The following is a 13468-nucleotide window of genomic DNA, read 5'->3' as shown; positions in this document are numbered from 1 at the left end:
CTGGAACAAAAACCTTTCCATCTGAGAGGTAAATTAAAATGCAATAGCCCAAATTCCTGATATAATTATGAAATTTTGCTGAACGTTAATTCTCTTTCCATAAACTTCAGCGAGATAGAAATTCTTCTGAGACTAAAGAATTTTGAAAACACTGCAACGTAAATTCACCTGCATGATCAAAGCGACACAGTTATCAAGGTCACCGCCTTTCATTTCGCTCTGCATATTCTCCAGTATCGAATGGACAGTGTAACCCAACACGTGTAGCTGGTATCCTCTCTGCAAAACACTTTTCATTTGGCTGAACACTTGACTCAAGTAGCTGCTTCCTAGCGACGATGCAATTTTCTTTAATGTGTCACGGGCTATATCTCGAACGTCTCTAGCTTGACTTTTTAAGGACTGTGACACACGAAGCAAAATCCTATGGAAAAGAAGATGTTAAATAATAGTACTTACGAATACATTTCACTCGATTTTCAAAACAATTTAAATGGTTAAATCTCTTGACGCTTCCATATTGTTAAGAAAAAGTTTAAAACTGCTAACTCTCCGTCGGTTTTATTCCATCGTTGATAGCAAACGGCGGAATGATAGTAGGAAGTTGATAGTTCAAAAGTAGATCTTAAGAAACAAAAGATTCATTTTCCTAACACGCCTAAAACCTGAACCCGAATTGATATCCATTCATCAAACTCACCCCGATAGATTGCTCATAAGAGTGGACTTTGGCAGATGTTGGAGTAATTTAACGATAGCAAAAGCGACGGGCACTTTTAAAATATCTTCTCCGTCCTCAGCATGGTTGTTACTCTTCTTGTGGTAGCTCTCCACACGTGACTGAAAAAAAGATTGAATGTGAACTTGAGTTAGAAAGTTAGAAATAGGAACACAGAAATAGTCGGCAGTATTATAACTGTCGTCCCACCGCAAAACTTAAAGGGTGTTTCGGCCCGCAGTGACATAATGACCCCGCGAATAAACTAAAATGATATTTAGACCTGATCTTTAACTTCCTGTTACACATGAGTGAAAAGATGGTTCGCTTTAAAAAATGGTATGCTGTGGTTAGTAGACGATTAACCTTTAGCCGCCGAGAGACGTACCACGTACGTCATATATACAGGCCGAGAGACGTACCACGTACGTTTTGATACTGGGGTCCTTTCAAAGTTTAATAAAATAAAGACCAGTTTGAATTTTTCTATTCTGTAAAATTTAGCAGACAGGATAGGGGTGAAGGTTCATTTTTTAAAAATTTTACGGGTCCTGCTTTTATACATCTCGAGATATCGGAACTCAATGTCGGTGTATTTTTCAAATGTCAACAAAACATCGTTTTAGTGGTGGACAGAGGGTGTTTGATGGATTTTTGGACTGAAAAGTCATGTTTATGTCTGTTTATGTATGGTTTTTTCTTGGTTTCAGCATATAAATATCATTATATGAGATAGAGAACCTTTATTGGCAGTTTCTATGTGGTTTGAAGGGATTTTAGGGGGTATTTCCTGACATACATGCCTATCTCTAGCTCCAACAACTCAGGGCTGTTTTGCCTCAGTTTTTCCACTATTCTGGTGTTTTATTGCTTGAATTTACATGATAGAGAGTCTGTTATGATTATTGTAGTAATTTTACAGGCTTAGGGTAAGTGCAGGGCCAATTTTAGAGCAACGGGACCACTTATTTTACCTGTTGTGGCCAGAGTGTCGATTTTGGTGGAAAAGTGTGCTTCACCGAAACTTAGATTCTGAGATGAAATGAGCTTCTTCAGCCCTGAAATTTCACACAATGGTGGCTTATAACATAAACTAAAACAAAATAATTTTTCTGGGACCAATCTTTACCTTGTACCCACTTTTTTCATTCAATTTGTCAAAAAAAAGAAAAAAATTGAAAAAATCGTAAACATGGAATTTTTACTGTTTTGATTCGAGGCTGTGTAGTCAGGTTTAAAAGGGTGATGAGGCGTCTTTTTGGTATTATCTGAAAAAATAGATCCTTAGCTTTTCAAAATGGGTTTACTTTTTACTTAAGCTTTAGCGGTTCAGATTTTATGACATTTTCCGCGAAACCTCCATTTTCATGAAAAAAACAGCGGCAGCAGCGCGCGCTGTTTTTAAAAACAGCGGTGTCTAAAGGTTAACACCTTAATATTCCAGCAAAAGGCAATTTTTCCGTCAGAAATTCTACTTAAGTTTGCGGACTACCTGTTCTTTTTCATCCAGATTTTGGAGGTCTATTAAATTAGCTTTTAGAGCGCTGTGATTGGCTAAGGCAAAACCATCAAACCAAATCAAATGTCAATCATAAAAATATACATTAACACCCTGTCGCTTTCGTTTTCGTTTTCAAGCAAAAAGCACGCGGTTTTGAACAGGTTTTGCTTTGGTTGAACAGCCACGTCAATTCGTCACATTAGCCAAAACCATGGCGTTCTAGATTTAGAACGCCATGGCCAAAACGCAGAGTGTTGTGTACGCAGATGATTTGTTTACAAATAGAAATCTTACAAGAATATTTGGTTTAATTTCTCACTTTGCAGAAGATTTCGCGAAAAAAAAACACGAAAATTTCTGCCCGCTACAATTTCTACCTCTAAAAATCGAATTGAAAAAAATCAAAATCAAAATCAAAATATTCAGTAGCGACCTTTTTCGTGAAGAATCTGTGTAGTTGAGGAAGGATCCTTGTGGAGAGTGCTTGACAGATCTGTTCAGCACTTTTTTGATCAACCTGCTTAGTACGTGGTTTGACTATTTCGTCACCATTTGTTTCTTCCATTTCCTCTTCGTTAATTTCTTCCTGTTCTTCCTCCTCCATATCTACAGTTTTTTCAGTTTCTTTTTCAGTTTCTTTACTTTCGTCTTTGTCCTTATTTTCTTCTTGCGGCTTTTCATGGGAACCTAAAACATCAATATAATCACATAACCTTACTTCGTCCCAAAAGAGCACAAGGACTTTCTTTGATAACTTCGTTTTTATTCGCATGGCTAGTTCACAACCCTTAAAAGTCTGAAATAACGGTCGATCATCGGACATGCCCGACCCAACTACTGGAATGTACGACCAAAATAGATTCTGGTCGGACATGACCCATCTTTTCAGTCTCTTACAAAATTCAAACAAATTAAGAGATTATTTACGTAAATTTGAAATTAGCAACTTCCTTATATACACAGAGAAACAGAGACCTATTAAAGTGTTTCTAAATTTCTAGCTGGTCTAACTTTTTTTTTAACCAAAAAAACGATCACGTCGGGCATGTCCAACAAATTTAGCTAAATATGTATCCGGACATGTCCGACCCTAATTGATATGCTTTGGACATCATGTCCATTAAAATATTATTTTTTCAGGCCCTGCCCTTTCCCCACTATGGAAATTAATTTTTTTGTAGACATAGGTACAGCGTAGACAAACCTTTTATTCCCGGTTTTTCGTCTTTTTTGCCATCTGACTTCTTCAGTATTTGTTCTTCGATAATGACATTCGATAAGTCAAAAGGAAAGTTATTCAACACCACAACCACAACCCTATGAAAAAGGAAAACCGCTGAAGGCTTAGAAAGCTACCACTAGTACAAGACGACAAGATTCTGATTAGTCTGTACCGTCAACTGCTCCAACTTGGGATCTTACGCAACATGGGACGGCCATTCCACCACCATTTCACCGAACCTCCAAAGTCATTTGATTTGAGTTTAATGAACCGCGTATTAAAAAATACACGATTTCTCTTTCGCACCGAGTAGGCTTTTAAATTGAAATATGAAAAAAATCCGTAGTGGAACACGCCCGAGTGTCCGGAACGAAGAAGACCAAATTAGTGGCAAAACGATGGAACGTTTGACGTCACTCGCGCGGCAAGTTACACACTCGCTATTTATTAATCCCATTGGGCGATATGCGGTTAGGCGGCGGGCGATATGCGGTTAGGCGGCGGGCGATATGCAGTTAGACGGCGGGCGATATGCGGTTAGGCGGCAGGCGTTCTCTAAGACTCCATTCGGCGTCCGGTCATTTTGAATGAAAACAAAAGTTAAAAAGGGCGTGCTATCAGTGAAAGTTATCATGACATGTTATGACAAAAAATATGATTGATAAACTAGGTGGAGTTATCAAAACAAATTTGTTGTCAAAGAGATTTAACAGTAAGTGAAAATACAGGCCAGATATCAACAAGTCCCATGCTGCGTACACTCGTCCCAAGTTGGAGCAGTTGACGGTACATGACACGTATTCAATCTAAAAGCCATTGCTTCGTAAGAGAATCTGCTCAGGTTGGCGCACTTCTTTGATCTTTTTAATCCAGATTTGGGATGAATATTAAATAAGCTTTTGAGCGCGGTGATTGTCTGAAGAAAAACAATCGCACCAAAATCAACTGTCAATCATAAATAAAAACATTAGAACCCAGCCGCTTTCGTTTTCGTTTTCGTTTTCGTTTTCGTTTTCGTTTTCGTTTTCGTTTTCGTTTTCGTTTTCGTTTTCGTTTTCGTTTTCGTTTTCGTTTTCGTTTTCGAGAAAAGGCGATGCGGTTTTGAATGTTTTGGCTGAACAACCAGGTCAGATCATCACATTCACCATCATATCCCTTTAGAACAGAGCGTGGTATGCGTAGAATGGATGATCTCTATGTTCTATGCGGAAGCCTACTCTTCTCTTGAATTGATGTCTGTTTTTGTCAAGTATAAAAAATCCTAGTGTTGATACTCTTTATTAAAGTCGCTCACAATTAATGTTTTAACAATGGGCTCTTCCAGAAAATGTTCGTATACAGTGGGTGGAGGATATAGTGTTGCTCTGTTTGGGTTTAATTTTGAATGTCCAGGGGGTCAACTTATGCTTGTCCGGGGGGTTAGACCTGCTGTCCGGGGGTCGAAAGTCACAGTGTCCGGGGGGGGGGGGGGGAAGTAAATTTCCCAAAAAATGTTATATCCTCCACCCCCAATATTCAATTTTTTTTCTGAAAAAGCCCAATTGGAGATTTTAAAAACCCACCCGTATTCCGCTTAGAATCTAGGTGCTTTAATTCACATATACATATTAGAGTTTCTTTCCCCTGTATTTCCGCAACGAGATTCAAGAGATCAGAAACATACCTGATATAAGTCTTCTGGTTAAATCTTTCTTTCTGAAGGAGGCTCAAATAGTGTTTCAGAACGTTTGCATATTTAGACCAAGGGAATCCGTTAACGATGGCACCGATTCCTTCGATGGTAGCTGTGAGGAGATTGTGGTCTTTACTCTTGGACAGATTGTCATGGATGAAATGAGTTATCATTGGTAACAGGTAGTTGTAAAGGGATTTGTTGGAGAGCTTCCCTTCGCCGCATTTTGAGGTGAGCTGGTGGACAGCACGGATTCGGCGATGCATCTAGAAGTGTTCGATGTTGGTGAATTATTAGGTAGAAATATAAAACATCTTAGCTAATCGTAATGAATAAAAAGTATATTACTTTTTGTTGGCTTTTTTTTTTACTATCAAATAAGTATAAGGACCTAAAGAAGTCATGTTTGATCATAAAAAAGCAAAGAAAACAGTACTAAGTGGATTATTTTTAATTTCGCTTAGCGAAAGTATTACGATAGCCTTTCTGCGGCGGCGGCGGCGGCGGCGGTGTCATCGGAAAAAAAATTAGAAAACGAAAGTGCTTGATACGGTGGACGAACTCACTAAATTTAATTTACAAATTACACGCTCGTATAACCACGGACGATTTTCGCGGGTTTTCTTTGGATTACGTCATATATCTTTGTGTCTTTAGCTCCACAGTTTTGATTTTTTCTTTATTTTCTTATAAGCATATACTTTATAAGAATCAAATCAATAACTCTTGATAGACGGTGATATATCTTTCGGTAATTAGTTCTTACAAAGTAAATAAAGTATGGCGCACAATATGAGCATATTTATTTTTATTATAAGCATATACTTTATAAGAATCAAATCCATAACTCTTGATAGACGGTGATATACCTTTCGGTAATTAGTTCTTACAAAGTAAACAAGCGATACTTTTATGGACCTACCTAGTTATCAAACTAATCAGTGAACATTGAAACAATGAAACACATAAGACATAACTGGTCAAAATACAAAAAAATAAAGAAAATGAAAGCATATCTATTGAGAGAAACTATCAACACTATTAAAAAAGATTTTTGAAAAAGAAATAAAAAAGCTATTAAGCGCTTTTCTTTGTAAAAACCACTATCAGAAAAATGCACAGCTTAATAAATAAGGTTTCCAGAAAACTCAAACCGTCGCACTCTACCGTGACATTTTCTTCTGTTAGAAAAAATAATAATAAAAAACAATTTGGCTAATAACATTGATCTATGCTCATAAATAGTGATTCTTATAGATAAAGATTCGTTTTTCAGCCAAAAAAATAATAAGTGTTTACAGAAAACTCAAATCATTACCCTCCACCGTGATATTTTCATCGTAAAAAACTAATAAAAATAATAATAATAATATGGCTAAGAACATTGATGTATTCTTATCAAAAGTGGTTCTTATAGATAAAAATGCGATTTTTGAGCCAAAAAAATTTTTTTGCAAAAATCTGCTTGAGCCATCCTTTAACTATGATTGTACCCTACTTTCATGCTAAAAATCAGAAAAAATTAATGATCTAATTTTTCACAAAGTCCAAAAAACCCGTTTTTAAGCCGTTTTTTGGCCCAAACTTGCCCAAAAAATTTTTTTTTCGAAAATCGGGCTCCGTCACATTCGAGGGTTTATGGTCATGCACCTTTGTGCCAAAAATCAGAAAAAACTAATGAGCCAATCTCGAGAAAAGCTGGTAACTAACACACTAACGAACGAACGAACATGGGTTAATTTATAGGACCTCCATCCCACCGGGGTAGGTCCAACAAGGGATGGCGCACATCAAGAGCTTACTTATTTTTCTTATAAGCATATACTTTATAAGAATCCAATCAATAACTCTTGATAGACGGTGATATACCTTTCGGTAATTAGTTCTTACAAAGTAAACAAAGTATGGCGCACAATATGAGCATATTTATTTTTCTTATAAGCATATACTTTATAAGAATCAAATCAATAACTCTTGATAGACGGTGATATACCTTTCGGTAATTAGTTCTTACAAAGTAAACAAAGGATGGCGCACAATATGAGCATATTTATTTTTCTTATAAGCATATACTTTATAAGAATCAAATCAATAACTATTGATAGACGGTGATATACCTTTCGGTAATTAGTTCTTACAAAGTAAACAAAGTATGGCGCACAATATGAGCATATTTATTTTTCTTATAAGCATATACTTTATAAGAATCAAATCAATAACTCTTGATAGACGGTGATATATCTTTCGGTAATTAGTTCTTACAAAGTAAATAAAGTATGGCGCACAATATGAGCATATTTATTTTTATTATAAGCATTTATTTTATAAGAATCAAATCAATAACTCTTGATAGACGGTGATATACCTTTCGGTAATTAGTTCTTACAAAGTAAACAAGGGATGGCGCACAATATGACCTTATTTATTTTTCTTATAAGCATATTCTTTATAAGAATCAAATCCATAACTCTTGATAGACGGTGATATACCTTTCGGTAATTAGTTCTTACAAAGTAAACAAGGTATGGCGCACAATATGACCTTATTTATTTTTCTTATAAGCATTTACTTTATAAGAATCAAATCAATAACTCTTGATAGACGGTGATATACCTTTCGGCAATTAGCTCTTACAAAGTAAACAAGCAATGGCACACAATATGAGCATTTTTATTTTTCTTATAAGCATTTACTTTATAAGAATCAAATCAATAACTCTTGATAGACGGTAATATACCTTTCGGTAATTAGCTCTTACAAAATAAACAAGAGATGGCGCACAACATGAGCATATTCATTTTTCTTATACAAGCATTTGCTTTATAAGAATCAAATAAATAACTTTTGATAGACGGTGATATTACCTTTGTTTATTAGTTCTTAAAAATTAAACAACAGTTGTTCTTAAATTGGTCTCTTTGTTAGCGATTTTAAGCCTCGTTGTTCTTGTAAAATTGTTTCATCAAGGCTCGATGTAAAGTAGATTTCGAATTGGCTTCAATCTCTACTTCTTGTTTTTTCTATGTAGTTTAAATTCTAGGCGAAATTTTCGACTTCAAGTCGTCTTGTTTCGAAATTGTTCTGAGAATAACGGACCGTTGACCTATCTGCTGTTTTGAAATAGACTTTATTATAGAGTGATAGAGATATGTTGTTGGATATTGCTGGACGTAGCATTGTAGTTGGCCATTGCTAGGTGAAGGGGGGGGGGTCTGACAGAAAATGTTTTTAATAACTTTTGATAAACTTAATATCTTTCCAGATTTTTGGCAGAGGGTCGATTTTTACCACCAGTTCAATACGTATATTTTCCAATCCCTAATTCGCCCTACTGGCTTATTTCAGGCTTAAAATTTTTTAGCTCAGGATAAAAAATACTATATAGACTCGAACGAGAACAAAGTCAAACACCCAATTCATCATTTGACATTTTTTGACACTCTAGTCAGTAAAATTATATAACGAAAAACTTTTATGACAATGTCAGGGGTCCTATTCAGGTCCAGCGAAAGGCGAATTTCGCCGGTCCAAGGCACGAAAAAAATACTATTCGCCGTACGAAAAGTTCAGTTCGCCGCTAGCCTAGTTAACTAAGCCCGTATTCACAAGGCGAGGACACACGGCTAATGGCAATATAGCAATTAAAGATTTTTTATATTTACGGGTTTTAAGATTGCCTTTGAGTTATTCAGTCACAACTTACCATCAGATTTATCCTAGTGACTGAATCAAACTAGCTTAGATTTCTAGGCTAGTTCGCCGCTTTAAGTACATATTTACGCTAATCAGTACAATGCGCTTGCTAAGAATTTGCCGGCCTAGAATCTAGAAATCACCAGAGTTAATTTTTCACTCGCCAGCCTACAAAAAAAAAAGCAAATCCCCTACACGAATATGAGATAACAGAATGGAAGCCTCGACTTTAAGGTCTAGTTAACAAATGTTTCGGCTGGAAAATACCTGAGAGAGATGGATAGAATACTGTTTCAGTCAATGTACAAAAACATATGCTTACGGCAAAAACCCTTCAATATGTTTATTTGTGGTTTGCGAACGACCGAATACCTACAAATTGATCGATGTGCGATCAGTTTCCAGCGGCCGAAACTCTGCAAGACTTAGACAGGAATTTAATATGCGAATTAGTGAATTTTAGTTGACTGTTTTTCGCACCAAACTGTTATTTAAGCTATAACCTCGTGGTATATAGAAATTGAGAGGAGATGAATACGATAAATGAAAAATGAAAACAAAGTATACCTGCACGTGTTTGATGTTTTGGAAGAAGTCAGTCTCCGGATCATCTGTCGTCAGTTCTTTCAAGTCAGACAGACAACGGTGGTCGAACGTCTTGATCAACACTTCCAAGAAATGGATATGCTCGTGTCGCGGTACCTTAAGTTAAAAATATAAGAGATTAGCGTAGGTGTTTCCGTATAATATTCGTGTAATACAGTTGTATGCATTGAAGGAGCTAGATTTAAAACTCTTGGATGGGAAATGAAGCTTCTTATTTCCCATCCATAACGCGTGGTCCGCGTGGTTTTCAGTTGTCTGTACACAAACCCAGTATCTACGGCTAATTTCAAAATTGTCGAAGAGGGTCTATCACAGATGTTACGCGAGGTAATCGTCACAAGCCAAAATTCATGTTCAACAGATTTTGAAAACGAAAGTGTAAAGAATAAACATTGCCGTAAACGCGTTTAAAACGCGGGTAAAAAGTCCTGGGCCGAGTCCCGCGTTTGCTCATTTAGCCAATCAGATCACACAATCTAGCCGGTTCCCAACTCCCGCTATAAAATCACATTGTAAATATCGAAATAAAACCGGGGGTTTAAATATTTACTAAAGGCTTATTTCGCTGAAAGAAAATAGCTTTAATGAAACAAATTTTGGTTAAATATCTTTGTTATTATATACAAAACCTGAATCTAAATGGTTTTGAGAAGTAAAAGATTGTACGACTTCAAAATAGACAAAGATCGTTTATGACCCCCGTCTCAGATGAGGTTTTCAGGCTGTATATAAAGATAGAGAACTAAAACAAGCTTGACCCACTAAACTATATATTCAGCACCAGACTCTCTGACATTCTGAGAAATTATTTGCCTGGGAAGAGCAGCAGATTTCAGCGAAATGCTGCTTTTTGCTCTAAAAGTGTATGGTGGAAATGGTGCTTGTTTTCAAACTCAAACATCAATTCATTTGAAATATTTTGTTTATTTGGATTATTGAAAGGTTAAAGGTTTGTTTTATTTTTATTTTTTGATGATAGCTTCACTCAATCACTTACAATGAGCCTTTGAAATTTGTTTATTTTGGTATTCTGATTGCTCTCGCATGATGCCGCCATTATGGAGTTTTTTTTTTGCGTTTGCTAAATGCGATTTCGTGAGACTTTGCATTACCAACTTTTGCTTATGGCAAACACCTGTGCTATTGTCATTGTCTTTTCTCATTTGAGATTTTTCAAACCGACAGCTGTGATGGAGTGTTGGTGAGTTATCTGATATTCCGATGGCGGCCGCCCACGCTAAAGCTCTAAAGGGAGCGGGCCAATTTCTCATCGGAGAGGAATGATAGTCGGCCTTTGATGTGCCGCATCCTCAGTCGGGTTCAACATTTCTTACCCGTGAACCTAGAAATATTTCGGTTGGACCTGCCAATCCCTGAAAACGAGGGCTGGGTTACCAGACCTCCTGCTGCAAAATTCTTGACGCGGTCTAGCAAAATTCCGTAATGTAAACCTTCCAGGTGTTGAAAATTTTCCCGATCTTTAGCGTGTCGGAAGAAAATTTCACCAAATGGGTCCCAGATAAGTTGGTGAGAGAGTGGAGACGAAGAAGTTTTGCTATTTATAAATCATACTTCATCGTAGAATCGCAGAGGTCTCCGTACGGGAATTTTTTTATCAAACAGACAATGCGCACAGAGTGTACTACGAAGCGATAAACGCGAGATACACTATGGTACAAAGTAAGTTTTCGGCTAAACGCCAGATTGAAAGTAAAATACATCGACAGATTTCGAAAAATATGCCAAAAACATAAAACCAAGAAAGCACTAGATTTAATCCGTCATTTTAAAAGGGATTTAAATCTTAAAACTTTCATTTTTCTTGCTTGAGAGTTGTTGTTGAAGATTCCTCTTAATCCTCTTCGGGGCTTTAAACTCGATGGTTGTATGTTAAAACGATAATTGTTATGGGTGATAATATCAATTTGTGTACTACAATTTGTCCCTTCCATCATTTTTTGTTTATTTTCTACTATTTCAAAATTTAGCAGGAGCGTCCGTACTAAGTTGTAGAGACCACTACCGGGTGGGTGGTCAAAATTGAATTTATTTCGCTGTGCAAATTCGGTCTAATAATGCAGTCAAGACCAATAATCTTTGGGTCGGCGAGAACAAGGTCGATTGTAATACCTGAGTATCTAACATTCTAATATCTAAGAACAATTTCTTCAAGGGGAGTAAAAATTAAAACACGTTTACACACGTTTGGTACTTTGCTCTTGTTGGCCCTTTTTTCAGAATAATTCTATGTAAAATATGTACTTTTGAGGTAGTACTTTGCTTTCCCATTATTATCCCATGATCAGGATTTTACTGGGTAGTTTTTGGGTGGTCTATCTACATTAAAGTCATATTTCAACTCTACCAAGGTACAAAGGAGTGGTGGTCAAAACTCCTTTCCCCAAAACAAGCTATACCACATTCTTGGCACTACCACAACTATGTACCCCCTGAAATTAGTCATCTAGCATGATAAACAAGCTTATGAGTAAACTAGTAATAGTCCACCTAGACTAGAGTCTACTTCTGACTGAACTTTGCTTTTTGATATTTTTTAATGACTAATGACGCTGTGCCCAGTGAAATAGACTAGGAGAACTTAACGTGGTCATCATTTTGAAAAGAAAAACACTGAAAGTCCAAATCGTTAGAAAAAAAATCAAAAAGAAAATCATGACCAAGGGACCATATTCCTTTGAAAGTTTTGAGGCAGTTTTGTGTTTTTTTTAGTGTTAAGAATTTTAATGAGATTTAGAAATATATTATTTAATTGTTTTTGTGGTTCTAAATAATATTTTAAAAACGAAAGTGAAAAATGTCAAGGGGATATCCTCTAGTTTACTTCACTGAACTCAGCGCCATCAAAATCATCAGGAAGCAAAGTTTAGCTGGAAGAAGCCTCGAGGTTACGGTAACGACAAAAGTGTGATTAAAAATTAAAGACGCATTCTACGATGGCTCTGAAAGCGGTTTTATTCTCTTTTTCAAAATTTCTCCGTTCCTTTTAATGAAAAGGAGAAGTGAAATATAAAAGGTGAACTTTTTTCTCCTTTTAACACAAAAGGTGAACTTTTTTCTCCTTTCAACACAAAAGGTGAATTTTTTTCTCCTTTTAACACAAAAGATGAATTTTTTTCTCCTTTTAACACAAAAGGTGAACTTTTTTCTCCTTTTAACACAAAAGGTGAATTTTTTTCACTTCACCTTTTGACAAAATGGAAATGGGAATTCAAAGGGAATGCACACGTGTGTGGACAATCATTCGTGTTGAATATGAGCAGTACTAGCTAATAGCCAGGCCATGACATGATAACCTTTATTAGATTTCCCAGAAACAAAACGGACCGCATTTAGAGTGAGGAGGGAAAAATGAAGTAAAGCCGAATGATAGATAGTCCAGGAGCTGGAGCTCAACTACTTTTTGCCTTTGAAAATCTGATAGTGGAAAAAGTATCGCAGCGCTATCATTCAAATCAAAAAGCGAAGATAGTATACGGCAGATTCTCTGACTAAAATGATAGAATAATAGTAGAATTTGAAGCAAATTGTTTTCTACATAAGTTGCGCGGCCCGCATGGTTTTCGTACAAACGCCAGATTAAAGATGGTCCGAAGACAACGGGAATTACTAAGCTTTTCCTCATCAACTCACGATTTAAGGTTAAGGTTAAAATTCAAGGTTAAAATGCATGACGATTAGTCTAAAAATCCAAATCTAGGCGAGAAAAAAATTCTCCTTTTGACAAAAGGTGAAAAAAATTCTCCTTTTGATAAAAGGTGAAAATAATTCTCCTTTTGACAAAAGGTGAAATTAATTCTCCTTTTGACAAAAGGTGAAAATAATTCTCCTTTTGACAAAAGGTGAAGTGAAAAAAATTCTCCTTTTGACAAAAGGTGAAGTGAAAAAAATTCTCCTTTTGACAAAAGGTGAAGATAATTCTCCTTTTAAAATTCACTTCTCCTTTTGTTAAACAATAGAACCTATTGTTTGTTTTGAAAGGAAAAGAGAATTTGAAATGGAGAGGAAATTCTCCCTCAGAGCCATCGTAGCATTCTT

The 13468-nt window shown here is 36.2% G+C and overlaps 1 protein-coding gene across 1 annotated transcript in view; it reads right to left on the bottom strand.

Moving 5' to 3' along the window:
• The window catches only part of LOC136800301 (small subunit processome component 20 homolog), a 53615-nt gene that overhangs the window by 21302 nt on the left and 18845 nt on the right, over positions 1 to 13468 (bottom strand). Inside the window, exons 15-20 of the mRNA XM_067056929.1 lie at positions 9374 to 9508; positions 5105 to 5379; positions 3424 to 3536; positions 2653 to 2906; positions 701 to 840; positions 169 to 424 (exon numbers count right to left, since the gene is read on the bottom strand). Of these exons, the coding sequence (XP_066913030.1) occupies positions 169 to 424; positions 701 to 840; positions 2653 to 2906; positions 3424 to 3536; positions 5105 to 5379; positions 9374 to 9508 (1173 nt within the window). The remainder of the gene's footprint in view (positions 1 to 168; positions 425 to 700; positions 841 to 2652; positions 2907 to 3423; positions 3537 to 5104; positions 5380 to 9373; positions 9509 to 13468) is intronic.

The sequence above is a fragment of the Clytia hemisphaerica genome, unplaced genomic scaffold (genome assembly GCF_902728285.1).
Source record: "Clytia hemisphaerica strain Z4C2 unplaced genomic scaffold, Clytia hemisphaerica genome assembly, whole genome shotgun sequence".
Classification (NCBI taxonomy): domain Eukaryota; kingdom Metazoa; phylum Cnidaria; class Hydrozoa; order Leptothecata; family Clytiidae; genus Clytia; species Clytia hemisphaerica.
Note: the sequence above shows the minus strand (reverse complement) of the source record. Positions and strands in the feature narration are given on the sequence as shown.